Below are 27,124 nucleotides of genomic sequence, written 5' to 3' on the forward strand. Positions count from 1 at the left end.
GGTGGGGATCATTAATAGCAGTCTAATTTTCCCAGAGTTCAGGATTCAATTTATACAGCCACTACAGAGAAGAGAACCAAAGCTGGCAAATCAGAAACTCGGACCTTTCCTACTGCCTTAAGTGAACTCAAGACTTGAGAGATTGAACAACTAAACTAAGTTGCTTAATTTCTTAGTTGCTTTATAATCTTTGCTGACTGGCAACCATGGTAATCCTCCCCAAAAGAACTAAACATTCATAAGAGGGGCCTGGCAGCTGAGCTGCACTAACTTCCCACTGATCAAAGTCAAAACTAGGTAGCAAGGAGAATAGCGTAGTGTTTTTAGCAGTTAGGTCACTTCCATCCCATTTAATAGAACACTGTCAGCATCCGCTCTTCGAAAACTTAAGTGTCAGACAGGAAATGGGAGTTAATTCTTCTTGTTTATTATTCCTCTGTGTAAAATAATAAAAAGATACAACCAATTGACAAAAACAAAAAAGCAAAGCAAAAAAACATATAGAGAGTTGTGAGGAAAATAAACTGTATCTATAAAGAAGCCAGTTAAAAGGAGCGAGGTGCTTCAATATGCCTTGCTTCAGAATTCTTCTTAAGTCAAGCCATATCATGGTCCTGACTATTCTAAGTTTGACCATGCAATTGGCTAAACTCCCTTCAAGTCGAAATTCAAGTCTTCCTACCCTGCACCCTTTAACAGAAATCCAATCAACAAATATTTATTCTCTACACCCTAAATTCCAGGCGCAGTGCAAAGTGCAGCAGAACCAAAGATGTCCAAGCCTAGGGTTAACTATGATACAATGCAACAGATGCTAAAGTTGTATTCAAAAGCTACATAGTCACAAATGAGGTAGTAAATAGTATCTTAGGGTAGGGTGGTCTGTGGATTGGCAGCCAATCCACACACAATTCACACACTGATGCCAGAGTATAAATCAACTATGTTACTAAGTAAAATATTTAGATCAGCTACCATCTTTTTCCTAGCAAGATTTTTCTCTCAATAAAAAAAGTAATGTTTAAATTTACATTCTGGTACAAGTTCCTTATCTTATTACTGACAAGCACTCTGGCAGCACCAAGATAAAGAAAATAAAGATTAAGGAGAGAGTGACAAATCAGGTGACATTTAAGACTAGTATTTCAAGATAGCAGCAGTCTGCCATGGAAATAGAGAAAAGGCATTCTAGTACACCCTATTTCTGATGGCCTGAACTCCTTCATTTGTTAGCCAAAGATGTGACTGAAACTCTATTAAATCAACCGAGTCCATGCTGACTGGCTAGACTCGACTTGCTTAAAAATTAAACTCTTCTGCGGGTCCTTTCACCCTCATCCGTCTCTGCACACAGTATTCATAACTGATACTTATATATACGTCAACTAAATTCTGTTTGTTCTCAGTTGGTTCTAAATCTTTATGCTTGCCACCCTCAGAATTACCTTTAATTTAATTAATTTAATTACAGCTTTAAAGGGCAGTGACTAACTTTTTCACCTAATGGTATAACACCTGCCACAACACTATATATATAAGTGGATTTAAACTAAAAACGTAAGATACTATGGATGGACCTAGAGGGAATTATTGTAAGTAGAGTAAGTCGGAAAGAGAAAGACAAAAACCATATGATCTCACATATGTGAAATCTGAAAAATAAAACAAGCTAAATAATAAACAAACAAAAAGCAGAGTAAAACCAATAGATACAGAGTACAAACTGATGATTACTAGACAGGAGAAGGTGGGAAATGGGCCAAATGGCTGAAGGGAAGTGGGAGACACAGGCTTCCCATTATGGAATGAATAAGTCACTGGGATAAAAGGCTCAGCATAAGAATATGGTCAATTGGAATATAGTCAACTGGAATATTACACCAGTGTTGTACAGTGACAGACTGCAGCTACACTCGTGGTGAGCACAGCTTACCATATAGACTTGTGGAATTACTATGCTGTATACCTGAAACTAATTTGACATTGTATGTCAACTATACTCAAATACTTTTCAAAAACACAAAAATATATATTGTAAGAGGCTTAAAAGTGAGAAAGTGCTGTATAAAAGCATTAAGATACGCTGCCATGTCTTTCATCGTACATTTACTCACAACCTCATGTTGGACCCAAGGCATGTATAAATGAACGAATATAACATGTCATGTTTTATTGTTTGCTGGGCATCTGATCAAGCTTATCTGACTCACATATTGAAGACTTTGAGGATGATGACTGTGGTGATAATACCTATAATTTTACTAACATCTTCATAAAGTCCACATGGTTTCAAGTTATTTGTTACAAACAAAAATGTTGAATTTAAAAATAAACTAAAAAGTTAAATTAAGAACAAAGTAAAAATTTGACTTGCCAGTCAAGAGTTCTAAGTATTTTTCTTGACCGTGGAAGATAACCATCCTTTTTTCATCTCAGGCTCTCCTCATTTTTTTAATTCCAGAAAAACATCATTTGACTTAAAAATGCATCTCACTATTCTAATAGTTCTACCTAGTTTCGGCTTCAGGATGAGCTGTCATATTCCTTTCTAATAAGACAGTAAAATAGTGTCCTACTGGGATTTTTCCTGAGGATATTCAAGCTAGACATCTATTAAACTTTCTTCTCTGATAAGCATAAAGCTACAAGACACCTGGTAAGGCTCAAATTTCTTAGACATTACTTATAGAAAAAAATTCCTGGTCTTTTAAAATTAAGGATAAACCCATGTATCATTGCTATATTCCCTATACCTAGCATACTTCAGTCATTCAACAAATTTTTGTTGGAAAAAAAAAAAGAAAAACATAGTAAAGTATTATGTATTGTTTTAATAAGAGTACCCACTCATAAAAAAAAAAAAAAAAGAGTGCCCACTCATTATTGCCTGAGCACTGAACATCTAACAAAGGTGGCATGCAGGAGCTCCCCTCAAAGAGTAGAGTACAGTCCCATTATGACTGGTTATTTACAAAGAATTCTTATTAGGTTCTCTTAAAACTTATTCAATAATAGCCTCATGTAATAGATCTCACAGCCCATTCCCTAGTACCAACATTATAAGGGAATTCAATGACTACACTAATAAAAATTGTATACTTCTTTTTAAAACATCAAGTAACAACCTCAAATTCACTATATACCAAGTCTGAAGAACAGCAAAATTAGTACTAGTCATTTTCAGAGGAATATTTGTAATGTTAAAAAAAAAACCAAATTTCAAAAAAAAAAAAAACGAAAACAAAAAAAAAACAACCCAAATTTCCTTTATCAAATCACTCATTAGGGCCAGAATGGTCATTATTTGGAAGTATTCAGCCTTGCCACAGTAAAAGAAAGTTATTTCACTAGTTCTGAACTCTTAACTCACTTCCTTCTTTCTTCTCTCCATCTTGCAATCTCCTCTGGAGTATCTAACTTGATCTTCTTCATACCAGGAGCATGCATCTAGGGAGAAAAAGCCTGCTGAACATCAGGAAGCATATTGTATGTATTGGTTTTTTTAACTTTTTGTTTTTTAAGTAGACTCCATGCCCACATGGGGCTTGAACTCACAACCCTGAGATCAAGAGTCACATGTTGTACTGACTGACTCACTCAGGTGCACCCATATTATATGTTTCTGATAAATTTCAAGTATCATGGGTGATGATGGAGACTCTGTACTCAACATTAAATTTACTAGCAGAGAAAATTTTTAAAACTAAGTAAGCAGGTTTTACCCATCCATTATGACTTCTCCTTTAAAGGAAAAGGAGTAATTTCTTGAGTGTTTAGATTGGCGCAACTGATAAAGAGAAAAGGAGTAACATAACTTTGGTTACGAAGTAGGTATATGACCATTTCTCAACTGACATCAAATACACAAATGAATAATCTACCAACCAAAATTGATTGAGGTAGCTGAAGAAATAATGATACACAGAATGATTTGAAGCAGCACCATGCAGTAAAACAAGCATAGAATTTGTGGTCAAGAAAACCAAGTACAATAATCAGTTCTAAGGCCCTGGTTAAGTCATTTTTTAAAAATCTATTAACTCTGGCCAACATTTACCTATTTCACATAGTGGTTCATGAAGATAAAATTGAATACAAAGTACAAAGTATTCATGAATGTTACTTGTTATTAGACTATATAAAAGAAGAGCTGTGAGGATAACAAATCAATGAAATAAAAAGCATGAATTTTTTAGGAAAAAAAACAAAAATGCAACAAGAACTTACATTTCTCCAATGGAATTGGACAATCTTCTCATGTGCACTAAAAGAACAATCTACTTCAGGACACTGCAAGAATTTAAAAAATATATATATTCAATATATTCCATATTAAATTTATCCTACTACTACATATTCAAACATAATCTGGTTGAATTACATAGTTATCCCATCTATGTGCTGTTATCATCCCATACTTACGTCAACAGCAAAACAAAAAGCACTCCAAATTGGTATTGTATTTAAAAAAGGAATGACATTCACAAAGCATACAGTACAGCAACATTATCATTTATTTCTCTACCTAGTAAATGCAGGACATCGGCAATGTTACAAAATTTTTTTGATTCTGTAAGTTGAAGGAGCCTTTCCAAATTAAGAACAATTTGATTAAAAGAAATTTTTAAGTACTTTATAAGGTCCAAACCATCCTTTGAGAGTGATGGGCCATGGCAAATTACACAGTGTGATTAAATGGTCAAGGATAGCCTTAAAGCAGAAAAACCACACAAAGGTGCATAGAGCACCTGGAGGTGAGGCCCAGGACTCTTACAAAGCAGAAGTGATACACACACAGCTGTCAGACCTCTCTTCTTTGCTGCCATCTAGCCTCTTCCTGAAGTAGTGGGCTCCCCACCCTCACACCCCAAATCCTAGGGTCATTGTCTCAATTTATCAAGTCATCAAACAACTTCTATGAAAACTATAAACTTTTAAGGAAAAAAAGTTCAGAATTTCTACCAAATATACCCATTTTGCTAAATAAATTTCAGGACAGGGGCAGCCCAGTGGCTCAAGCGGTTTAGTGCCGCCTTCAGCCCAGGGCGTGATCCTGGAGACCCGGGATCAAGTGCCACGTCGGACTCCCTGCATGGAGCCTGCTTCTCCCTCTGCCCGTGTCTCTGACTCTATGTGTCTCTCATGAATAAATATATAAAATCTTAAAAATAAATTAATTAATTAATTTCAGGACAACCAATAAAAACCTACTTTCATGTGTTCAGACATGTGTTTATCATACTTTTCTTGATTTTTAAAACCACGATCACAGGTATCACAAAAACAATGAAAAACTGGTTCCTTTCTTTTCTGCAAACAAAAACAGAGAGGCATTAGGCTTTTAATAAAAAATTTTTAACCAATAACAAAAATATAACCATCCTTCCAGTAGTACATACTTTGATTTTTCATATAACCCCTGTATGTGGGAGAAACTTCTAAATACATTTCTAATGAAGGGATAATTCTGTTTATTTTATTTTTAGGAAATGTATTAAGAAAAGCCAAGCATGATAAAGAAATTTTAGAGCCACCAGGGTGGTTCAGTGGTTGAGCATCTGCCTTTGGCTCAGGTTGTGATCCCAGGGTCCAGGGATTGAGTGCTGCATCAGGTTCCCTGCGAGGAGCCTGCTTGTCTCTGCCTGTGTCTCTGCCTCTCTTTGTGTCTCTCATGAATAAATAAAGTTTAAAAAAAAATTTTTTTTAACAGAGTAGAATACAATCTGTGAATATATTTCAAATTGGTAATCTAATTAAGAGCACAGCATATGGGGATGCCTGGGTGGCTCAGTCAGTTAAGTGTCTGCCTTCAGCTCGGGTCATGATCCCAGAGTCCTGGAATCTAGCCCCACATCAGGCTTCCTGCTCCATGAGGAGCTGGCTTCTCCCTCTCCTTCTGCCTGCCGCTCCCCCTGCTTGTGTGCTCTCTCAGTCTCTGTCAAATGAATAAATAAAATCTTTAAAAGAAAAAAAAAGAATCATTTAGTAAAGGTCAGTTATTTATTCCCAATCTGCTATTTTTATGCTTAAACATAAAACAAAAAAGATTACAATGATAAACTATATAGGAAAAGGTCTTCCATTGTTTAATGCTGGGATTATGTTAATACATTATACATGCACAATATTTTGTTAGTGTTAGTTACTTAGTTTTCATGCCAAAACGAAGGACATAATTTCAAGCTGTAGACTTTAGTCACCTCATTCTAAATTAATGACTTTTTTTTTTTTTTTAGATTTTATTTTTAAGTAATCTCTATACCCAACATGAGGCTCAAATTTACAATGCCTAGATCAAGAATCACATGCTGTACCAACTGAGCCAGCCAGGCACCCTGACATTTATACACCTTAAAACAGACCAGATTTATCAGCTTCATCAGAATAAAGGAAGCTGGGGCACCAGGTGGCTCAGTTCATAATATAGGGTCCTGGGATCAAGCCCTGAGTCAGGCTCCCTTCTCAGTAGGGAGTATACCTCTCCTTCTTCATCTGCCTCTATGCCCACTCATGCTCTCTTTCTCTCTCAGATAAATAAAGATAAATAAAATCTTTTAAAAATACATTTAATTTTAATTGAATTTGAAACAAAAAAAAAAGAAACTGCTGCAAATATTTTTTTGATCACAGAAATATTTGTTCCTCAAATATCCCTGTGTCAAAACAAAAAAGATGGGATCCCTGGGTGGCGCAGCGGTTTAGCGCCTGCCTTTGGCCCAGGGCGCGGTCCTGGAGACCTGGGATCGAATCCCACATCGGGCTCCCAGTGCATGGAGCCTGCTTCTCCCTCTGCCTTTGTCTCTGCCCCTCTCTCTCTCTCTCTCTCTGTGACTATCATAAATAAAAAAAAAAAAAAAAAAAAAAAAGATTATAAAAAATAAAAGATTTGTATCATTGTAATTTGTTCTTAACTCCATGTTTTCAATTTTACAGGAGAAAAAGTCTGGATTTCCATCCTTCTCCCTAAATTCCATCCTTCTTCCCTCAATTCTCTAATTATGTGTGTGTACGCATATATACATTTTTTTTTTTTAGTTTACCAACGTTTGATAACATTTACTCGTAATCATAATTCTCAATTTATTCAAGAAAATATACTGAAATGGATTGTTTTCTGTTTCTACAATTTCTCCATTTATTTCTCAAAAAGATTTTGCTTCAAGTTTTTACTTAAAGCTAAGATCCTTAAAGATCCCATTATAGTTAAGGCCTCACTGTGTCAATTATGGACGCAAAACACTGAGACAGTTATGATAGAAACACAAGGAATAAAACAGTGACTTAGGGACCCAAGTGTCACATTCAAGAATATCTTTAAAAATACCTTTTTTTTCTGTTTTCTACTGGGAGGGAGGTTGACATCAGTGAACTTTGCATCATATTTTCGTGGAAAATAAGAATGATTAACTAAAAAACAAAAAGAAACCTGTAAATATTTGCAACTATACAATTTTTAAATTTTATTTGTTCTAACATGTCACAAATACTTGAGTAAAAACTGCCGCTTTTAAGAAGAAGTTCAAATTAACAAAGATTAAGACTAGTCTACCAAATAAGTATTTTTCAAGTAAATATGTTGTTACATATTTACATGTAACAATTTACACGTCCATACATGCTTTAGGTGTCAAAGTAAAGAAAGAAATGGCCACTCAAACCTGATAAAATTTGTTACAGTTATTTCAAGCATTAGAAATGTAAATAATAAAATCCCAATACAGCACTTTCAGCATCAACTTTACAGCAGGAAAACAGAGTTGTGAAATACATTTTCTCTCACGTTCTTTCCTGTCTTATTGCCAAGACCCAACTCTGAAACCTTATCTTTCACCTAGATTACTAGCACAGGCTTCCAGACTGTCTTCTAGTTCGCAAGCCCTCTCTTCCAACAGACTCTACACATTTTCACCACAAAAATAATCCTCCAATGGTCACAATCCTGGAAAATCTATAAATGGCTTCCCAGAGCCCTTTAATGAGATCCCAGTTTATTTTCTCATCCTACTCTTCCCCCATACCCTCCACTTACTTTGCTTCACTCACACTAGAACAGAGCAGTTCTCAGAACTCCCCTTGTATTCACACCTCTTTGCCCATACCTAAAAAGTATCTCTTCATAAACCCTACACATCTCCCAACGCGCTTCTTCCAAAAGCCTTCCCCAAATTCCTCTACATGCCTCCATCGCCAGTCATGCTGTGCTGTGACTTATATTTATGAACCCGTCTCACTGGACTCAGGACTGTCTTAGAACATTCATATTCCCGGCATTCGGCAAGCAGTAAACGCTGATTTGGATTCGAGTTGATGTAAATTAAAGCTCATGCAGAATTGAAGGGTTTTAAGTGAACAATCTTGTGGCTTTAACTATGACCTATATGCTGATGACACCCAAATTCACAGCTCCAGACACCAATCTCCCCTGAAAAGTACAACCTAACAGCCTATTCGATATCTCCATTTGACACCAACATATTCCAAGCTCAACTCCCGGGTCTTCCTTCCAAATCTGTTCCATTCCCATCCTTCCACTTGTTGGGGGGGTGGGGGGCGGGGGCTTTGTTATTCTTGTCTTGACCTCACATCTTACATCTGATCCTGGAGCAAACCGTGTTGGTCCTTCCCTCCCCTCCAAACAGATCTAGAATCCAACACTTTCATCCATCCCCCGAGCTCCACCCTGGTGGCCCGAGTCCCCAGTATCTCTCACTTGGGTAACTCCAATACCTTCCTAACTCCTTTCCCTTTAGATCAATAACCATTAGCAGCCACATTAATCCTTCTAAAATGTAAATCAAGTCACGTCACTCCCTTGCACCACCCCCTATCACAAGAGCAAAAAGTCAAAGTCCCACTGTCTACAAGGCCCTAGCAGGTCGGCCCTCTTCCCCGATCTTCTACAGTTCTGTCCCCAGGCTTGTTCCTCTTGGCTTCGGTTCTGATCTACAGCTCCCGCCTCCAAGTCTTTGCACTTGCACTTCATTCTGCCTGCATCCCTATTCCCCCAGATGTCATCCACAAATGTATCCCTCACCTCCCTGTAGCCTTTGCTCCGAAGCTGACTCTTTACGACTGACACTTATTTTATTTATTCTTTAAAAAAAAAAAAAAAACGACTGACACTTAAAACTGCACTCCCTATCATTCCCCTTTGGCTCTCTATCTCGCCATGGCCCTCACTGCCTTCTAATACACACTGCTTTATTCCGTCTTCCTCCACCAGGAAACGTGAAGCTCCATAAAGGTAAGGATTTTTGTTATATTTCGATCACTGCTATATCCCCAGTTCCTGGTACACTGCTGGAATTCGATAAATAAGTCCTGAACAGGGAATGCCCAGGTGGCTCAGCGGTTTAGCGCCTGCCTTTGACCCAGGGCGTGACTCTGGAGACCCGGGATCGAGTCCCACGTCGGGCTCCCTGCATGGAGCCTGCTTCTCCCTCTGCCTGTGTCTCTGCCTCTGTGTGTGTGTGTGTGTGTGTGTGTGTGTGTGTGTGTGTGTGTCTCATGAATAAATAAACAAAATCTTTAAAAAGAAAAAATAAATAACTCCTGAACCGGACTGAATAGGCGGGGAAAACATTACTGTCCGACAAATTGTGAGACGTTGATGAGCAGACAGACTCCAGGACTGCAGGACAGAATCAGAAGTAGAGAAGAGGAAAAAGGGGAAAGTGGGAGAGGAAGGAAGGGGAGAAGAAAAGGAAAGTAAAGGGTGGTAAGGAGGGGGCGGGGGTAACAGCCTACCCGGAGTCTTCTGATGCCCCCGAAAAGCACCAGACGACTGTCTCCAGTACCATGATGTCGAAGCCTGGAAGTTCCAGGACGGCTGGCCGTTGAGGGGAGGCTGAGCATCAAGGGGGTACTGGGCGTCGAAGGGAGGCTGCGCCCCGGGGAGAATCTGGGCGTCGAAGGGAGGGGGCGCCTCGGGGAGCGCCTGGGCCTCCCGGGAGGGCCGCCCCTCCGAGGAAGGCTCCGACCCTCCCAGAGAAGGCGACGACGAAGGCGGCGGTGGCGGCGGCAGCATTGCCCAGAGCATCCAGTTGTCCCGCAGCGAGGCAGGGTCGCTCAGAGGCCCCAGCGCCGGGGTCAGCTCGGACGACGGAAACCACCCCGAAGAAGCCACGGAATCGCTAGCCGGCTCAGCCATGCCTCCCGCCAGGCAGCGAGCCGAGCGTGCGAATGCGGAACGGGCTTTAGGCGTCACTTCCGCCTTTCGCGACTTGCGCGGCTCCGCCAACCACAGGTTGCTACGTCATCGGCAGGCGCCGGAAAAAGGCGGGCGGCAAGTGCGGCGCGAGGAGCCGGGGCTGCCTCTTGGCCGACGGGAGTCTGTGTGGTTAGAGTCGTAGGGCCGGACGGTGTCCGCCCCCGCGGATGGCGAGGGATCTGATCGGGCCGGCGCTGCCGCCCGGCTTCAAGGCTCGCGGGACAGCGGAGGAGGAGGAGGAGCGAGACCGCAGCCCCGGTGAGCGGCGGCGCCTGACGCTGCCCGCCTGCCCGCCCCTTCCCGGGCCCGCCGTGAAGAGACGTCCGAGGCCTCGAAGGGCGGAGCAGGGGCAAGTGGGCGCGGCCGACCGCAGCTAACCTGGCTTCTCCAGCGGTAGCGGGAAGTGGAGGGGTGGGTGGCGGGGGGGCGGGGAGATGCTGGGAATCGTTACGACGATGGTGTCTTATTTAGCTCCTGATGGGCTGGAGCCTCCGCTGACGTTCGGTACACACTGTCGCTTCATCCTCCTAGCGACTGCGTAAGGTGGTTATTATATGTGTAAGATGATATCGTTAGGAAGTAAGATTGTTATTATTTCCATGCCACACACGGGGACCCCGAGGCCCGACCGCCGGGGCTCCTAACCTCCGTGCCCTTTTGCCTTCCCGGGCCCTTGCAGAAGATGCTCTGCAGAAGATGCTCCCACCCGCCCTCCTAGCCCCTGTTCCTGTCGTTGAATCCGACACGCACAGTCCAGTGCTGAAACCAGGCCCGAGTTTTTCTAGGCTCTTTCCGGCCTCGCTCCGCTTCTTGACACTCTCCGCCAAACTCCTACCCCGATCTCCAAGGCCCAGCGTGAATGTCAGCGAAGGCCTCAGGGAAGCTTTTCCAAACTCTCCCAAGAATTGACACGCCTTCCTTTTTTTATTTTTTTTCCTCCCCACGGGGTTTTCTTCTACTTAATTTTTTTTAAAGATTTTATTTATTTATGTGTCATGAGAGACAGAGATGGAGATAGAGATGCAGAGACACAGGCAGAGGGAGAAGCAGGCCCCATGCAGAGAGCCCGACGTGGGAGTCGATCCCGGGTCCCCAGGATCACGCCCTGGGTCAAAGGCGGGTGCTAAACCGCTGAGCCACCCGGGGATTCCCCTTAACACACTTTTAAAAAATGACTTGTGTCGTATCTTCCTGCACCGTTTACAGTAGGATCCTCTCGCTGTAACACACAGAGTGGGCACTTCGTATTTGCCAAATAAACGCTTCCTATTTATCTCCTTTAATGTTTGTTCTAATTTGCAGACTGGTTTTGACACCAAAATTGGAAAAGAGTAAAGCCGAAAGAGTAACCCTCTCGTTTCGTTTCTTTTCTTTTCGTTTTTCTTTTCTTTTCTTTTCTTTTCTTTTCTCTTCTCTTCTCTTCTCTTCTCTTTTCTTTTCTTTTCTTTTCAAGATTTTATTTATTCATGAGAGACACGGAGGGAGAAGCCGGCTCCATGCAGGGAACCTATGCAGAACTGGATCCCAGGACCCCAGGATCACGCCCTGAGCCAAAGGCAGATGCTCAGCCTCTGAGCCACCCAGGCGTCTCTGCCCTCTTATTTCTTAATTTATTTTCATCCTTTGACTACCTGGGGGGGCATGTTTTTCCCCCCCAGATCTCCTTTCTGTCATAAGGGCTATAAAGTCATGTTTTTCACTTTTTGCAAGGAAGGATCCGTTTAACTCAAGTTGAAGAAAAGTGCGGTTAACCAGGTTTTTTTGGTTGGGTTTCTACATGCATGTTGTTTTGGATTCACCGTATTTCCTGATTTTAAACCAAGGCAGGATTTGCAGGTAAATAACCACTATCTCCCAAATAGGTACTTCTATTTGATTCGATTCCATCATTCTACAGCATTTATTTCAGGTACTCCTTTCTCTGTCCATTCTTGTTGCTTTTGTGCATTCCTTCTCTTCTCACCCCCCATGCTCAACACTTAACACTGTGTGTATGTACCCTCCACTATCTTTTTTTTTTTTTTTAAGATTTTATTTATTTAAGAGAGAGAGAGAGAATGAGTGCTGGTGTGCATGCAGGCAGGGGGAGGAGCAGAGGGAGAAGCAGGCTCTTCACTGAGCAGGGAGCCCAAGGAGAGGCTCAGTCCCAAAACCCTGAGATCATGACGCAAGCTGAAGGCAGCTCCCTAGCCCGCTGAGCTACTCAGGTGCCCGCCTCCCCCAATCCTGACCAAGTTTTACCCCCGCCTGGCACATAAAAGATCCTTGGTAGATATTTGCTGGCTTCACTTCTTCACCAAACACAAATTCTTGCACATAGCCTGTCATTTTTAACACAAAATATGCCCCCTGCTGTAACTCCATTCCCTTCATAACCTCCTGGATGGCTGATCCTAAAACTGTTGCCCAAAAAATGTTTGAGATTTTTTTTTCTCATTATGCTTCTGTCTGGTTTCTTAAGAAGTTTATGAGTACCAGTATCCTTGAAATGCACTCTGTGACCCTCTAGACGTTCCCTTTGTGCTATTCTTTTTTTTTTAAAAGCTACATTTAATAAAGCATTTATTGTTGGTTTTTCTTTTTTTTTAATTTATTTTTATTGGTGTTCAATTTACTAACATACAGAATAACCCCAAGTGCCCGTCACCCATTCACTCCCACCCCCCGCCCTCCTCCCCTTCTACTACCCCTAGTTCGTTTCCCAGAGTTCGCAGTCTTTACGTTCTGTCTCCCTTTCTGATATTTCCCACACATTTCTTCTCCCTTCCCTTATATTCCCTTTCACTATTATTTATATTCCCCAAATGAATGAGAACATATAATGTTTGTCCTTCTCCGATTGACTTACTTCACTCAGCATAATACCCTCCAGTTCCATCCACGTTGAAGCAAATGGTGGGTATTTGTCATTTCTAATAGCTGAGTAATATTCCATTGTATACATAAACCACATCTTCTTTATCCATTCATCTTTCGATGGACACCGAGGCTCCTTCCACAGTTTGGCTATCGTGGCCATTGCTGCTATAAACATCGGGGTGCAGGTGTCCCGGCGTTTCATTGCATCTGAATCGTTGGGATAAATCCCCAACATTGCAATTGCTGGGTCGTAGGGCAGGTCTATTTTTAACTCTTTGAGGACCCTCCACACAGTTTTCCAGAGTGGCTGCACCAGGTCACATTCCCACCAACAGTGCAAGAGGGTTCCCTTTTCTCCACATCCTCTCCAACATTTGCTGTTTCCTGCCTTGTTAATTTGCCCCATTCTCACTGGTGTGAGGTGGTATCTCATTGTGGTTTTGATTTGTATTTCCCTGATGGCAAGTGATGCAGAGCATTTTCTCATGTGCATGTTGGCCATGTCTATGTCTTCCTCTGTGAGATTTCTGTTCATGTCTTTTGCCCATTTCATGATTGGATTGTTTGTTTCTTTGGTGTTGAGTTTAGTAAGTTCTTTATAGATCTTGGAAACTAGCCCTTTATCTGATATGTCATTTGCAAATATCTTCTCCCATTCTGTAGGTTGTCTTTGAGTTTTGTTGACTGTATCCTTTGCTGTGCAAAAGCTTCTTATCTTGATAAAGTCCCAATAGTTCATTTTTGCTTTTGTTTCTTTTGCCTTCGTGGATGTATCTTGCAAGAAGTTACTGTGGCCGAGTTCAAAAAGGGTGTTGCCTGTGTTCTTCTCTAGGATTTTGATGGAATCTTGTCTCACATTTAGATCTTTCATCCATTTTGAGTTTATCTTTGTGTCTGGTGAAAGAGAGTGGTCTAGTTTCATTCTTCTGCATGTGGATGTCCAATTTTCCCAGCACCATTTATTGAAGAGACTGTCTTTCTTCCAATGGATAGTCTTTCCTCCTTTATCAAATATTAGTTGACCATAAATAAAGTTCAGGGTCCACTTCTGGGTTCTCTATTCTGTTCCATTGATCTATGTGTCTGTTTTTGTGCCAGTACCACACTGTCTTGATGACCACAGCTTTGTAGTACAACCTGAAATCTGGCATTGTGATGCCCCCAGATATGGTTTTCTTTTTTAAAATTCCCCTGGCTATTCGGGGTCTTTTCTGATTCCACACAAATCTTAAAACAATTTGTTCTAACTCTCTGAAGAAAGTCCATGGTATTTTGATAGGGATTGCATTAAACGTGTATATTGCCCTGGGTAACATTGACATTTTCACAATATTAATTCTGCCAATCCATGAGCATGGAATATTTTTCCATCTCTTTGTGTCTTCCTCAATTTCTTTCAGAAGTGTTCTCTAGTTTTGAGGGTATAGATCCTTTACATCTTTGGTTAGGTTTATTCCTAGGTATCTTATGCTTTTGGGTGCAATTGTAAATGGGATGGACTCCTTAATTTCTCTTTCTTCAGTCTCATTGTTAGTGTATAGAAATGCCACTGATTTCTGGGCATTCATTTTGTATCCTGCCATGTTACCAAATTGCTGTATGAGTTCTAGCAATCTTGGGGTGGAGACTTTTGGGTTTTCTATGTAGAGTATCATGTCATCGGCGAAGAGGGAGAGTTTGACTTCTTCTTTGCCAATTTGAATGCCTTTAATGTCTTTTTGTTGTCTGATTGCTGAGGCTAGGACTTCCAGTACTATGTTGAATAGCAGTGGTAAGAGTGGACATCCCTGTCTTGTTCCTGATCTTAGGGGAAAGGCTCCCAGTGCTTCCCCATTGAGAATGATATTTGCTGTGGGCTTTTCGTAGATGGCTTTTAAGATGCTGAGGAATGTTCCCTCTATCCCTACACTCTGAAGAGTTTTGATCAGAAATGGATGCTGTATTTTGTCAAATGCTTTCTCTGCATCTAATGAGAGGATCATATGGTTCTTGGTTTTTCTCTTGCTGATATGATGAATCACATTGATTGTTTTACGGGTGTTGAACCAGCCTTGCATCCCGGGGATAAATCCTACTTGGTCATGGTGAATAATTTTCTTAATGTACTGTTGGATCCTATTGGCCAGTATCTTGTTGAGTATTTTTGCATCCATGTTCATCAGGGATATTGGTCTGTAATTCTCCTTTTTGGTGGGGTCTTTGTCTGGTTTTGGAATTAAGGTGATGCTGGCCTCATAGAACGAATTTGGAAGTACTCCATCTCTTTCTATCATTCCAAACAGCTTTAGGAGAATAGGTATGGTTTCTTCTTTAAACGTTTGATAAAATTCCCCTGGGAAGCCATCTGGCCCTGGACTCTTGTGTCTTGGGAGGTTTTTGATGACTGCTTCAATTTCCTCCCTGGTTATTGGCCTGTTAAGGTTTTCTATTTCTTCCTGTTCCAGTTTTGGTAGTTTGTGGCTTTCCAGGAATGCATCCATTTCGTCTAGATTGCCTAATTTATTGGCGTATAGCTGTTCATAATATGTTTTTAAAATCGTTTGTATTTCCTTGGTGTTGGTAGTGATCTCTCCTTTCTCATTCATGATTTTATTAATTTGAGTCTTCTCTCTCTTCTTTTTAATAAGGCTGGCTAATGGTTTATCTATCTTATTAATTCTTTCAAAGAACCAACTCCTGGTTCTGTTGATCTGTTCCACAGTTCTTCTGGTCTCAGTTTTGTTGAGTTCTGCTCGAATCTTTATTAACTCCCTTCTTCTCCTGGGTGTAGGATCTATTTGCTGTTTTTTCTCTAGTTCCTTTATGTGTAAGGTTAGCTTTTGTATTTGAGTTCTTTCCAGTTTTTGAATGGATGCTTGTATTGCGATGTATTTCCCCCTTAGGACTGCTTTTGCTGCATCCCAAAGAGTTTGAACAGTTGTATCTTCATTCTCATTAGTTTCCATGAATCTTTTTAATTCTTCCTTAATTTCCTGATTGACCCTTTCATCTTTTAGCAGGATGGTCCTTAACCTCCACGTGTTTGAGGTCCTTCCAAACTTCTTGTTGTGATTTAGTTCTAATTTCAAGGCATTATGGTCTGAGAATATGCAGGGGACAATCCCAATCTTTTGGTATTGGTTCAGACCCGATTTGTGACCCAATATGTGGTCTATTCTGGAGAAAGTTCCATGTGCACTTGAGAAGAATGTGTATTCAGTTGAGTTTGGATGTAAAGTTCTGTAGATATCTGTGAAATCCATCTGGTCCAGTGTATCATTTAAAGCTCTCGTTTCTTTGGAGATGTTGTGCTTAGAAGACCTATCGAGTATAGAAAGAGCTAGATTGAAGTCACCAAGCATAAGTGTATTATTATCTAAGTATTTCTTCACTTTGGTTAATAATTGATTGATATATTTAGCAGCTCCCACATTCGGGGCATATATATTGAGGATTGTTAAGTCCTCTTGTTGAATAGATTCTTTAAGTATGATATAGTGTCCCTCTTCATCTCTCACTACAGTCTTCGGGGTAAATTTTAGTTTATCTGCTATAAGGATGGCTACCCCTTTCTTTTGAGGACCATTCGAATGGTAAATGGTTCTCCAACCTTTTATTTTCAGGCTGTAGGTGTCCTTCTGTCTAAAATGAGTCTCTTGTAGACAGCAAATAGATGGGTCCTGCTTTTTTATCCAGTCTGAAACCCTGCGCCTTTTGATGGGGTCATTAAGCCCGTTCACATTCAGAGTTACTATTGAGAGATATGAATTTAGTGTCATCATGATATCTATTCAGTCCTTGTTTTTGTGGATTGTTCCACTGAACTTCTTCTTAAAGGGGAATTTTAAGAGTCCCCCTTAAAATTTCTTGCAGAGCTGGTTTGGAGGTCACATATTCTTTCAGTTGCTGCCTGTCTTGGAAGCTCTTTATCTCTCCTTACATTTTGAATGAGAGCCTTGCTGGATAAAGTATTCTTGGTTGCATGTTCTTCTCGTTTAGGACCCTGAATATATCCTGCCAGCCCTTTCTGGCCTGCCAGGTCTCTGTGGAGAGGTCTGCTGTTACCCTAATACTCCTCCCCATAAAAGTCAGGGATTTCTTGTCTCTTGCTGCTTTAAGGATCTTCTCTTTATCTTTGGAATTTGTAAGCTTCACTATTAAATGTCAAGGTGTTGAACGGTTTTTATTGATTTTAGGGGGGGATCTCTCTATTTCCTGGATCTGAATGCCTGTTTCCCTTCCCAGATTAGGAAAGTTTTCAGCTAGAATTTGTTCAAATACATATTCTGGCCCTCTGTCCCTTTCGGCGCCCTCGGGAACACCAATTAAACGTAGGTTTTTCTTCCTCAGGCTGTCGTTTATTTCCCTTAATCTAAAGACCATGACTATCTTCATGGTCAAACAATTAAGTTTGTCTCTTTTTTCCTCAGTTTCCCTCTTTGCTATCAACTTGTCTTCTAGGTCACTCACTCGTTCTTCCACCTCGTTAACCCTCGTCGTTAGGACTTCTAGTTTGGATTGCATCTCATTCAATTGATTTTTAATTTCTGCCTGATTAGCTCTAAATTCTGCAGTCATGAAGTCTCTTGAGTCCTTTATGCTTTTTTTCTAGAGCCACCAGTAGCTGTATAATAGTGCTTCTGAATTGGCTTTCTGACATTGAATTGTAATCCAGATTTTGTAACTCTGTGGGAGAGAGGACTGTTTCTGATTCTTTCTTTTGAGGTGAGGTTTTCCTTCTAGTCATTTTGCTCAGTGCAGAGTGGCCAAAAGCAAGTTGTATTGGGAAAAGAAGAAAAAGAGAGGAGAGAAAGAAGGAAAGAAAAAAAGAGGGGAAAAAAGAGGGGAAAGAGGGGGAAAAAAGGAAGAAAAAAAGAAAAAGAGAAAGAAAAAGAAAGAAAGGAAAAAAACGGGGTGGGGGAAGGAAACAAATCAAAAAGCAAAACAAAACAAAACAAAAAGAACCACGGGGGAGTATCTTCTGATTCTGTGTACTTTAAGTCCCTTGGCTCCCCCTGGAAATTGTCCGTCCAGCTGGTGTTCTGGGGGAGGGGCCTGTTGTGCTGATTTTCAGGTGTTAGAAGTTGGGGGAGCTGCGTGCCCCTGCCTGGTGCAGGGCTCAGTGGGGGTTTACCCCGTGAGGCCCCAGGAGCAACAGCCCCAGTGGCGGGGCAGCTCTGGAAACCTGGATTCAGCCCCCGCAGGAACTCCGGAGCTCTCTGTCTGCAGGGCCTGGAGGCTCCGGGGCGGGGCCGCTGATCTGCTCAGCTCCGGGAAGGAGCGTCCTTGCTGTCCTGGGCCCTCCCGGCCTCTGCCTGTCCCAGGGGAGGCCGGATCCTGGGCTGTGTCCCGGCGCCCTGTGCTGGGGCCTGCGCTGTTGGATTCGCGCTCCCGCCCCGCAGCCCCCTCCGCGGAGCCGCCCCCGAGCCCCCCCGAGCTGCTCCCGCCCCGCAGCCCCCTCCGCGGAGCCGCCCCCGAGCCCCCCCCAGCTGCTCCGGCCCCGCAGCCCCCTCCGCGGAGCCGTCCCCGAGCCCCCCCGAGCTGCTCCCGCCCCGCAGCCCCCTCCGCGGAGCCGCCCCCGAGCCCCCCCCAGCTGCTCCGGCCCCGCAGCCCCCTCCGCGGAGCCGTCCCCGAGCCCCCCCGAGCTGCTCCCGCCCCGCAGCCCCCTCCGCAGAGCCGCCCCCGAGCCCCTCCGAGCTGCTCCGGGTCCCGCCGTGCGCGCTGCAGCCCTTAGGGAGCTCGGCCGCGGGGTGTGGGGCTCTCCCGGGGCGCAGGTGTCTGTTACTGTCCCGGGGAGCCCGAGGGCATCCCCGCCCCCCTGGGTCCTGCTCCAACTCCCCGCGAGCCCCTTTCCGCCCGGGAAGGTCGGTGCAGCTCCTGCTCCTCCGGGACGGGGCTCTCCTGTCCTGGGGACACTCGCCCCGGCCTCAACCCGGCTCCTCGCGGGGCCCCTCCCCCTTGGAGGCCTTTGTTCCTTTATTTCTTTTTCCCCGTCTTCCTACCTTGATAGAAGCGCGAACTCTTCTCACTGTAGCATTCCAGGTGGTCTCTCTTAATTCTCAGGCCGAATTCATAGATTTTCAGGATAATTTGAAGGTTTTCTTGGTAATTTGGTGGAGACAGGTGATTTGGGGACCCTACTCTTCGCCATCCTGCCCCTCCTCCTCCCTTTGTGCTATTCTCCAGTCACTACCTGCCTCCCCATCCCTTTTTCCACCAGAGGGTAATTACTATCTTGACTTATGATTAGTTTTGTGTGCTTTAAGTAAATGGAAAAATACAAAGATGAACTCTTTTGCAACTGGCTTCATATTTTGGCGTAACGTTATTTTGTGAGATCCATCATGTTGATGAATTATTGTGGTTGTTATTACAGATCGTTTATTGTCAGAGCTACCTAGCGGTGTATTAGTGGGATTTTCTGCAATTTCCTTACCCAGTTTACTCTTCATGGATATTTGAGTAGTTTCCCGTTTTTGGCAGGTAATAAAGTACTGTTATGCATTACAGTACACGTCTTTCAGTGAACACATGGTGCATTCCTTTTGAAATTTTTGGATCATTGATATGCATATATTCTGTTTTAGTGGACACTGTCAGTTTCCAAAGGAGTACCAGTTTGCACTCATTCCATGTTCTCACTTAGTTGTTTCTGTCTTTTTAATCTGATGCTTTGCAGCAGTATCTCCTGGTAGTTTTAATTGGCAGTTCTCTGATAACAAATGAAGTTGACTGCCTTTTTCAGATGTTTTTTGGGAAATGTGGATGTGTGTCAGTCTTTGTTCATTTTTCCACTGATTTGTCTGTCTTTCCTTACCTGTTGGGTTTGTTATTTATATATATATATATATATATATATATATATATATATATATATATATTTTTTTTTTTTTTTTTTTTTTTTTTAATTTATGATAGTCACACAGAGAGAGAGGCAGAGACACAGGCAGAGGGAGAAGCAGGCTCCATGCACTGGGAGCCCGATGTGGGATTCAATCCCGGGTCTCCAGGATCACGCCCTGGGCCAAAGGCAGGCGCTAAACCGCTGCACCACCCAGGGATCCCGTTTGTTATATATTCTTAACGGGTCTTCAGTCACGCGTGTTGCAAATATCTACTCTAATTCTGTGGCTTACCTTTTCACTTTCTCGTTAGTAGGTTTTGATGAACAGAAGTTCTTAATTTTAGCACATTTTGATTTTTAATTTGTTTTCTCTTATAGTTAGAGCCTTTTGTACCCTATTTATTTATCTGCAAGAGAGTGGATGAAGTGATGGCTCGTGGTTCCTTTAAGGCTACAGAGTTGTTCTTCATTCTATCCTACCAGTGTTATTGTTTTAGCTTTCATGTATTTGCAGTCCATCTGGAATGGGTAGTTGTGTGTGATGTGAGGTAGGGGTGAAGATTTATTTTTTTCCTCACAGGTATCCAATTGATCCATCACCCTCCCTTCTCCACTATACTATAATGTCACCTTTATAAATCATATGACCATGTATGTGCATCTAGTTTTTTTCCTTTTCATTCTGATAAAATATACATAACATTTGCCATGCTAACCATTTTTAAGCATATCGTTCATCATTAAGTACATTCACTCTGTGCAACCATCACTACTATCCATTTCCAAAACATTTTTCCTCTTGTAAAACTGAAGCTCTGTACCCATTAAACAGTGAGTCCCTGTTCCCACTTCCTCCAGCCTCTGGCAACCACCATTCTATTTTCTGTCTTGTGAATTTAACAACTCTAGGTCTTTCATGTAAGTGGAATCATACAGTATCTATCTTTTTGTGACTGGCTTCTTTCACTTAGCATAATGTCTTCAGTGTTCATCAGTGTTATAGCACGTGCCAAAATTTCCCTCAGGTGGGGATTCTTAAGCCCAGCCAGATATCTGCCCCATGTTCCGCATACTCAGCTACCTCTCTGAAAGAGATCACTGACAGAGTTCAGAGGAGGGAATGAGCACACAGGTCTGAGATGGAACAAATGAACTTTATTCAAATAGTCTAGAATATTGAATGCTGAGGAATGTCCCCTCAGATCATGGGGGAGATGTTTTCTCAAGACCAGTCCTTATACTCACTCCTACAACTGCTTTGTAGAAGCTAAGTGGAGCCTTAACTATTTTTTTTTTTTTTGAGCCTTAACTATTTTGACTCCAACTCCAGATTCCTCATGTGCAATGACCTTCACCTCCACTAATTTCAGCTGTATTTGGAATCATACCCTGGACTCTTCCATCTCTGAAAACTTAAGTTCAGATTTCATTCAGAGCAGGAACCCGTTATTCAGCCATCATTCTCACTCAGTTATTCCGTTTATACTTAGTTTTTTATTTTTGTTCTTTAACGTCATTGAGCTATGCAGTCTCTGCCCTCTGTATTGGTCTCCTTCTTTTAATCACTTCTGCCCCTGCATGACTTAGACTTCATAAGCCATCACTTCATCCACCCTCTTGCAGTATTTTCAACTGCTTTACCCATTAGGTATCTGTTAAACCTATCCGGCAAAACCCCAGCTCTGGATGAATCCAAATGTTGGCCTCTTGTGAGCCTAAAGCTAGCCTTTCAAAGCTGCTGGAAAAAACTTCAGACCTCCACAGGCTAATGTTATTAAAAATTATAATCTCCTCCCTACGTGGGTTCTCAGCTCTGCCCAGCAATCCTCAAAGGCTTCTCACATGCAGCTCCCTTCCCCCATTATCAACCATGTTTTCTTAAAAGCCTCTTTCTCTTTCTTAGACTATCTCTCCCTCTACTTTGCTGAGCAAATAAATGCCATCCTAAAAGAACTTCCTCGATTTTCTGTCACTATGCCTAAAACTTTCATGAATCTTTTTTGTCTTCCCTTTGATTACTGTAGAAAAGATACACTGCCTTCCTTTAAGGTTAATCCTTCATTTTTACTCTGAATCCCTTCGCTTATTTATTCTGAGGGCTCCTAGCCCATAGCATGTGACCAAAGCATTCCAATCTTTCCCGTCTTTATGAAAACTCTACTTCACACCCCCCTGTAGCTAGTGTTCTCTCTCTCTGAATCCTCTCCATTTTCTCCTTACCTTTTGTGTTGTAGCCTCTTAACCCACTACATTCTGGCTCCTGTTCTTGGCAGTCCACTGAGAATGTTGTCGCCAATTCCACTGTTCATTGTGTATCACTGTGGTAATAAATGAAGACCACCCAACAATTGTTTTTTTTTTTTAAGATTTTATTTTTTTAATTTTTATTTGTTTATGATAGTCACAGAGAGAGAGAGAGAGAGAGGCAGAGACACAGGCAGAGGGAGAAGCAGGCTCCATGCACCGGGAGCCCGACGTGGGATTTGATCCCGGGTCTCCAGGACCGCGCCCTGGGCCAAAGGCAGGCGCTAAACCGCTGCGCCACCCAGGGATCCCCCCAACAATTGTTTTTTAGCACATTTTGCTAAGTCCAAGGCGCTCTTTTGAGTCTTGACCTTACTTGACCTCACAGCAAGCAGTCTAACCCCATGAATCCCTCCTTTCTATCCATTCTTGGCTCCAGTTCCCTGGTTACATTTCAGTTTTTCTACATGTGCTAGGCCCTTATGCTTCCAGGTTCTTGGAGATGCTTTTGCCTCTGTCTGGACTGCCTTTCCTCCAATCCTCACCCCTTTTATCCAGGTAACTCACTTGAATCTTCCAGCCCCATCTCAACCATCACTTTTTCTAGGAAGCATTCTCTGACATAAGTAACTATTCCTTGCAAAAGACTGGGTTGGGTTCTCCTTATTGATATTTCTGTGCCTAATCTCGTCATAGGATCAGCAATCTTTTCCTATAAAGGACCAGATAGTAAATATTTTAGGCTTCGCAGGATAACAGGCAAAATCGAGATTAGTGTGAAAGTATGTATACAATAAGAGAGGAAACAAATTTCCATAAATTTTTATTGTTGAAATTCAAAACAAGGGAGCTTGGGTTGCTTAGTTGGTTAAGCATCTGCCTTCGGCTCAGATCATGATCCCAGTGTCCTGGGATTGAACCCTGCATTGGGCTCCCTGCTCACAGAGGAGCCTGCTTCTCCGTCTTTCCTTCCCTCTGCCTCTCCCCATCGTTCATGCGCTCTCTCTCTCAAATAAAATCTTAAAAAAAAAAAAGATTCAAAACATAAAGGAATACAATTTCATTGTAAATAATCTAATGAGAAGAATGGTGGGAATAACATTTTGTTTAATTGGGGTTCTAAGTTAGTGTTCTCTATTATTACAATCCATTCCTGATCTGTAACGAGGGTTTTTTTTTATTGTTGTTTTTTAGAGACAGCACAAACATGTATGTGTGCACCCATACACATGAGGATGGGGGAGGGAAGGGATAGAGGGAGAGGGGACACAAGGAGAGGGAGAGAAAGAATCCTAAGCAGGCTCCAAGTCCAGTGCAAACCCAATGCAGGGCTGAATCTCACAACCCTGCAATCCTGATCCAAGCGGAAATCTATAGAGTCAGGTGCCAGGTACTTAACCAATGGAGCCATGCAGGTGCCCCTGTAATGAGGTTTTATGTACTATACTGAGTACATTTTTTTCTGTGCATAATTTTGTGTTACAGATACTACAGGGGACAAATAATGAAATATAAGGCATAACTCCTATTTTCATGGAATTTATTATTTATTTGTAAAATTATCACTGCAGTGGGAGAGCTACTTTAATAATTATAGGATAGCATTACTGTTTTTGGACAGAGATGAACTAGTTTGTTACAAATGCCTAAAATAATTTTGAGACCATTTATACACCTCTAAAGAAGGATACCTATAAAAAAGTGAAGCCAAGTATGCCTTTAGTTTTATTAGATAAAGTCTATTGTGTGGCTTATATCAACTTGTATTTTCAATATTCTTTTTCCTTTTTAGGTCACTGTCTCTTAGTATTCTGTTACTTCAGTATGTGTATAAAAATTACTTCTTTTGATTCAACTTAAGTGGAATCTCACTCTTTTACATTATTTTTCCTGATCATTTTGAAAAAATAAGGCTTTGCGTTCTTCTCAGATGAGTTTTATCTTCATCTATGGAAGTGTTCTCTTTTTTATGTACCCCACTTGTTCCTTTAAAAATTTAAGGCAAATTAATCTGTTAGTTATAATACCAAGGACAGCATATATTTAGACCATTTAGCCTTGTAATCATTTGAACTATATAAAAGAATAGTAAATTTTTTCTTTTTTTTTTTCAGGTTTTATTTTTTAAGTAAACGATACCCAACATGGGGTTTGAACCTAGAACCCCGAGATCAAGAGATGGGTGATCTCTAGACTGAGCAGCCAGGCACCCTATAAAATCTCTTCTTGATCCAAACCAACCCAAAATTACCCAGTTAGTGTCAAATTGACAAATTACATTGGTAAGAGTTTCATATAAGAAAAGATGGAAGCAAAAGCGAATATATATATTCTCTTTAATATGTAGAGTGAAGAGGAAGATGTAAGAACCAATCACTATGGAAGGGAAATGTAATTCCTCCAATATTTTGATGATAAACTGTGACCTCTAGAATTTTTTTTAATTTTTATTTATTTATGATAGTCACACAGAGAGAGAGAGAGAGAGAGAGAAAGAGAGAGGCAGAGACATAGGCAGAGGGAGAAGCAGGCTCCATGCACTGGGAGCCCGACGTGGGATTTGATCCCGGGTCTCCAGGATCGTGCCCTGGGCCAAAGGCAGGCGCTAAACCACTGCGCCACCCAGGGATCCCTGACCTCTAGAATTTTGAAGAAAGGGGTATTTATGTAAGGTGGTATCCTCCCCTTCTTACTATAGTCTAAAAGGTGTTTTCTCTGGCAATTAATATAAACAAAGAGATAATTAGAAATTAGTAAAGACATTATTCATTACACTTGCAAGTCAGGTATGATCTCCATGTATAGTTGGGAAACACATACTATCTATTCAATCTTTTTTTTTTTTTAAGATTTTATTTATTTATCCATGAGAGACACAGACAGGCAGATGAAGAAGTAGGCTCCTTGCAGGAAGCCTGATGAAGCACTCAATTCTAGGACCCTGGGATCACAACCTGAGCCAAAGGCAGACACTCAACCACTGAGCTGGTTGAGTGAACAGAAATTGGAGATACAGATCCTATCCCTTAATTCTTAATGTTTTCCTCTATTTGCTGTCTAATCTTTTCTAGGCGTGCTATATTACTAGTTTAGCATGTTCTAAAATTCCTACCTTTATTTAATGATGTATAGAAGAATATTGAAAAAAATGCATCAAGTTTTTTAAGATAAAAGTTTGGATTTTTAAGCCAATTTACCGTGAATTGTGTATATGTTCAATAGAAATAAATTCAGAGGAGATAGGAAAAAATGTTCAGAAATAGACCAGGTGTTCAAAACTGGCCCTAACTTTTCCCCTGAGCTTTATACCAGTTTACCCAAGTACCACTGATAGTGCCACTGACATGTTTAGTAAGCATGTTAAAATATGAAAAACAAACTCTTGGGGTGCCTCGCTGGCTGAGTCAGAAAAGCTTGCAACTCTTAATCTCAGGGTTATGAGTTCGAATCCCATGTTGAGTATAGAGATTATTTAAATAAATAAACTTTAAAAAGAAAAAGATGTGGAAAACAAACTCTGGACTTTTCCTCCAAACCTACTTCCCTCTTAGTCTTCCACGTATTAGAGAAGAGCATTACATAGAGAAAAGGCTGGAGTCCAAGATGGCAGAGGAATAGGAGAAATTAGTTTCTTCTGGTCCTACGAATTCAACTAGGTAGCCATCAAATCATTCTGAACACTTGAAAACTCAGCTGAGGATAGAATAGCTGCAACTCTACAAGTAGCAAATTTACCACTTTTCTGCAGGAAGGACAAGACAGATAAACTCACTTCAAAAAAGAGAACATGAGGCAGTAATGACTGCCAGACACCTAATCATTATGGATATAAGTAAGATGTTGGAACTAGAGTTCAGAATAACAATTATAAAGATACTAGCTGGGCTTGAAGAAAGCATGGAAGACACTAGAGAATCCCTTCCTGGAGAAATAAAAGAACTAAAATCTAATTAAGTCTAAATCAAAAAGGCTATTAATGAGATGCAATAAAAAAATGGAGGCTCTAACTGCTAGGATAAATGAGGCAGGAGAGAGGATTAATGATATAGAGGATAAAAGTGGAGACAATGGTGGAGAATAAAGAAGCCAAGAAAAAGATAAACAACTACTGGATCACGAGGGGAGAATTCGAGAGATAAGTGATACCAAGAAGTGAAACAATATTAGAATAAATAGGGTTCCAGAAGAAGAGGAAAGGGGGGGGGGAAAGATAATATTGGAGCAAATTATAATGAAAAACTTCCCTAACCTGGGGAAGGAAACATTCAAGTTCAAGAAGTACAGAGAACCCCCCCTTCAAAATCAATAAAAATAGGTCAACACCCTGACATATAATAGTGAAACTTGCAAATCTCAGAGACAAAGAGAAAATCCTGAAAGCAGACAAGAGATCCATAACCTACAAGGGTAGAAACATTAGCTGGCAGCAGAACTATCCATAGAGATGTGGTAGGCCAGAAAGGACTGGCATGATATATTCAGGGTGTTAAATGAGGAAAAATATGCAACCAAGAATACTTTATCCAGCTAGGATCTCACTCAAGATAGAAAAGAGAGAAAAAGCTTCCAGGAGAAACAAAAGGATTTGTGATCACCAATCAGCCCCACAAGAAATATTTAAAAGGATCCTTTAAGCAAAGAGAAAGCCCAAAAGTAACAGACCAGAAAGGAACAGAGACAATATACAGAAACAGTGACTACGGGTAATACAATGGCACTAAATTCATATCTTTCAATAGTTACTCTTAATGTAAATGGGCTAAATGTCCCAATCAAAAGACACAGGGTATCAGATTGAATAAAAAAGCAAGAACCATTGATAGGCCATCTGCAAGACATTTGCTTTAAACCCACCTCCAGATTTAAAGTGTGGGGGTGGAAAACCATTTATCATACTAATGGATATCAAAAGAAAGCTGAACTGGCAATACTTATTTCAGATTCAAATTAGATTTTAAACCAAAGACTAATAAGAGATAAGGAAGGAT

At 41.3% G+C, this 27,124-nt stretch overlaps 2 protein-coding genes across 5 annotated transcripts in view; one reads left to right on the forward strand and one right to left on the reverse strand.

Moving 5' to 3' along the window:
- The window catches only part of NUFIP1 (nuclear FMR1 interacting protein 1), a 74,528-nt gene extending 64,334 nt beyond the window's left edge, over positions 1–10,194 (reverse strand). For both annotated transcript variants that reach the window (XM_072783012.1, XM_072783013.1), the window contains exons 1-5: positions 9,748–10,194; positions 7,325–7,407; positions 5,212–5,310; positions 4,228–4,290; positions 3,371–3,447 (exon numbers count right to left, since the gene is read on the reverse strand). In XM_072783012.1, the coding sequence (XP_072639113.1) occupies positions 3,371–3,447; positions 4,228–4,290; positions 5,212–5,310; positions 7,325–7,407; positions 9,748–10,150 (725 nt within the window). In that variant the 5' untranslated portion in view covers positions 10,151–10,194. The remainder of the gene's footprint in view (positions 1–3,370; positions 3,448–4,227; positions 4,291–5,211; positions 5,311–7,324; positions 7,408–9,747) is intronic.
- Positions 10,195–10,262: 68 nt separating this feature from the next.
- The window catches only part of GPALPP1 (GPALPP motifs containing 1), a 51,604-nt gene continuing 34,742 nt past the window's right edge, over positions 10,263–27,124 (forward strand). Inside the window, exon 1 of one of the 3 annotated variants that reach the window (XM_072783014.1) lies at positions 10,263–10,468. In XM_072783014.1, the coding sequence (XP_072639115.1) occupies positions 10,378–10,468 (91 nt within the window). In that variant the 5' untranslated portion in view covers positions 10,263–10,377. Of the gene's footprint in view, positions 10,469–12,025; positions 12,047–27,124 lie in introns of those variants that run through there. The other 2 variants (XM_072783015.1, XM_072783016.1) reach the window with 2 other exon arrangements.

This window comes from Canis lupus, chromosome 17 (assembly GCF_048164855.1).
Source record: "Canis lupus baileyi chromosome 17, mCanLup2.hap1, whole genome shotgun sequence".
Lineage (NCBI taxonomy): Eukaryota > Metazoa > Chordata > Mammalia > Carnivora > Canidae > Canis > Canis lupus.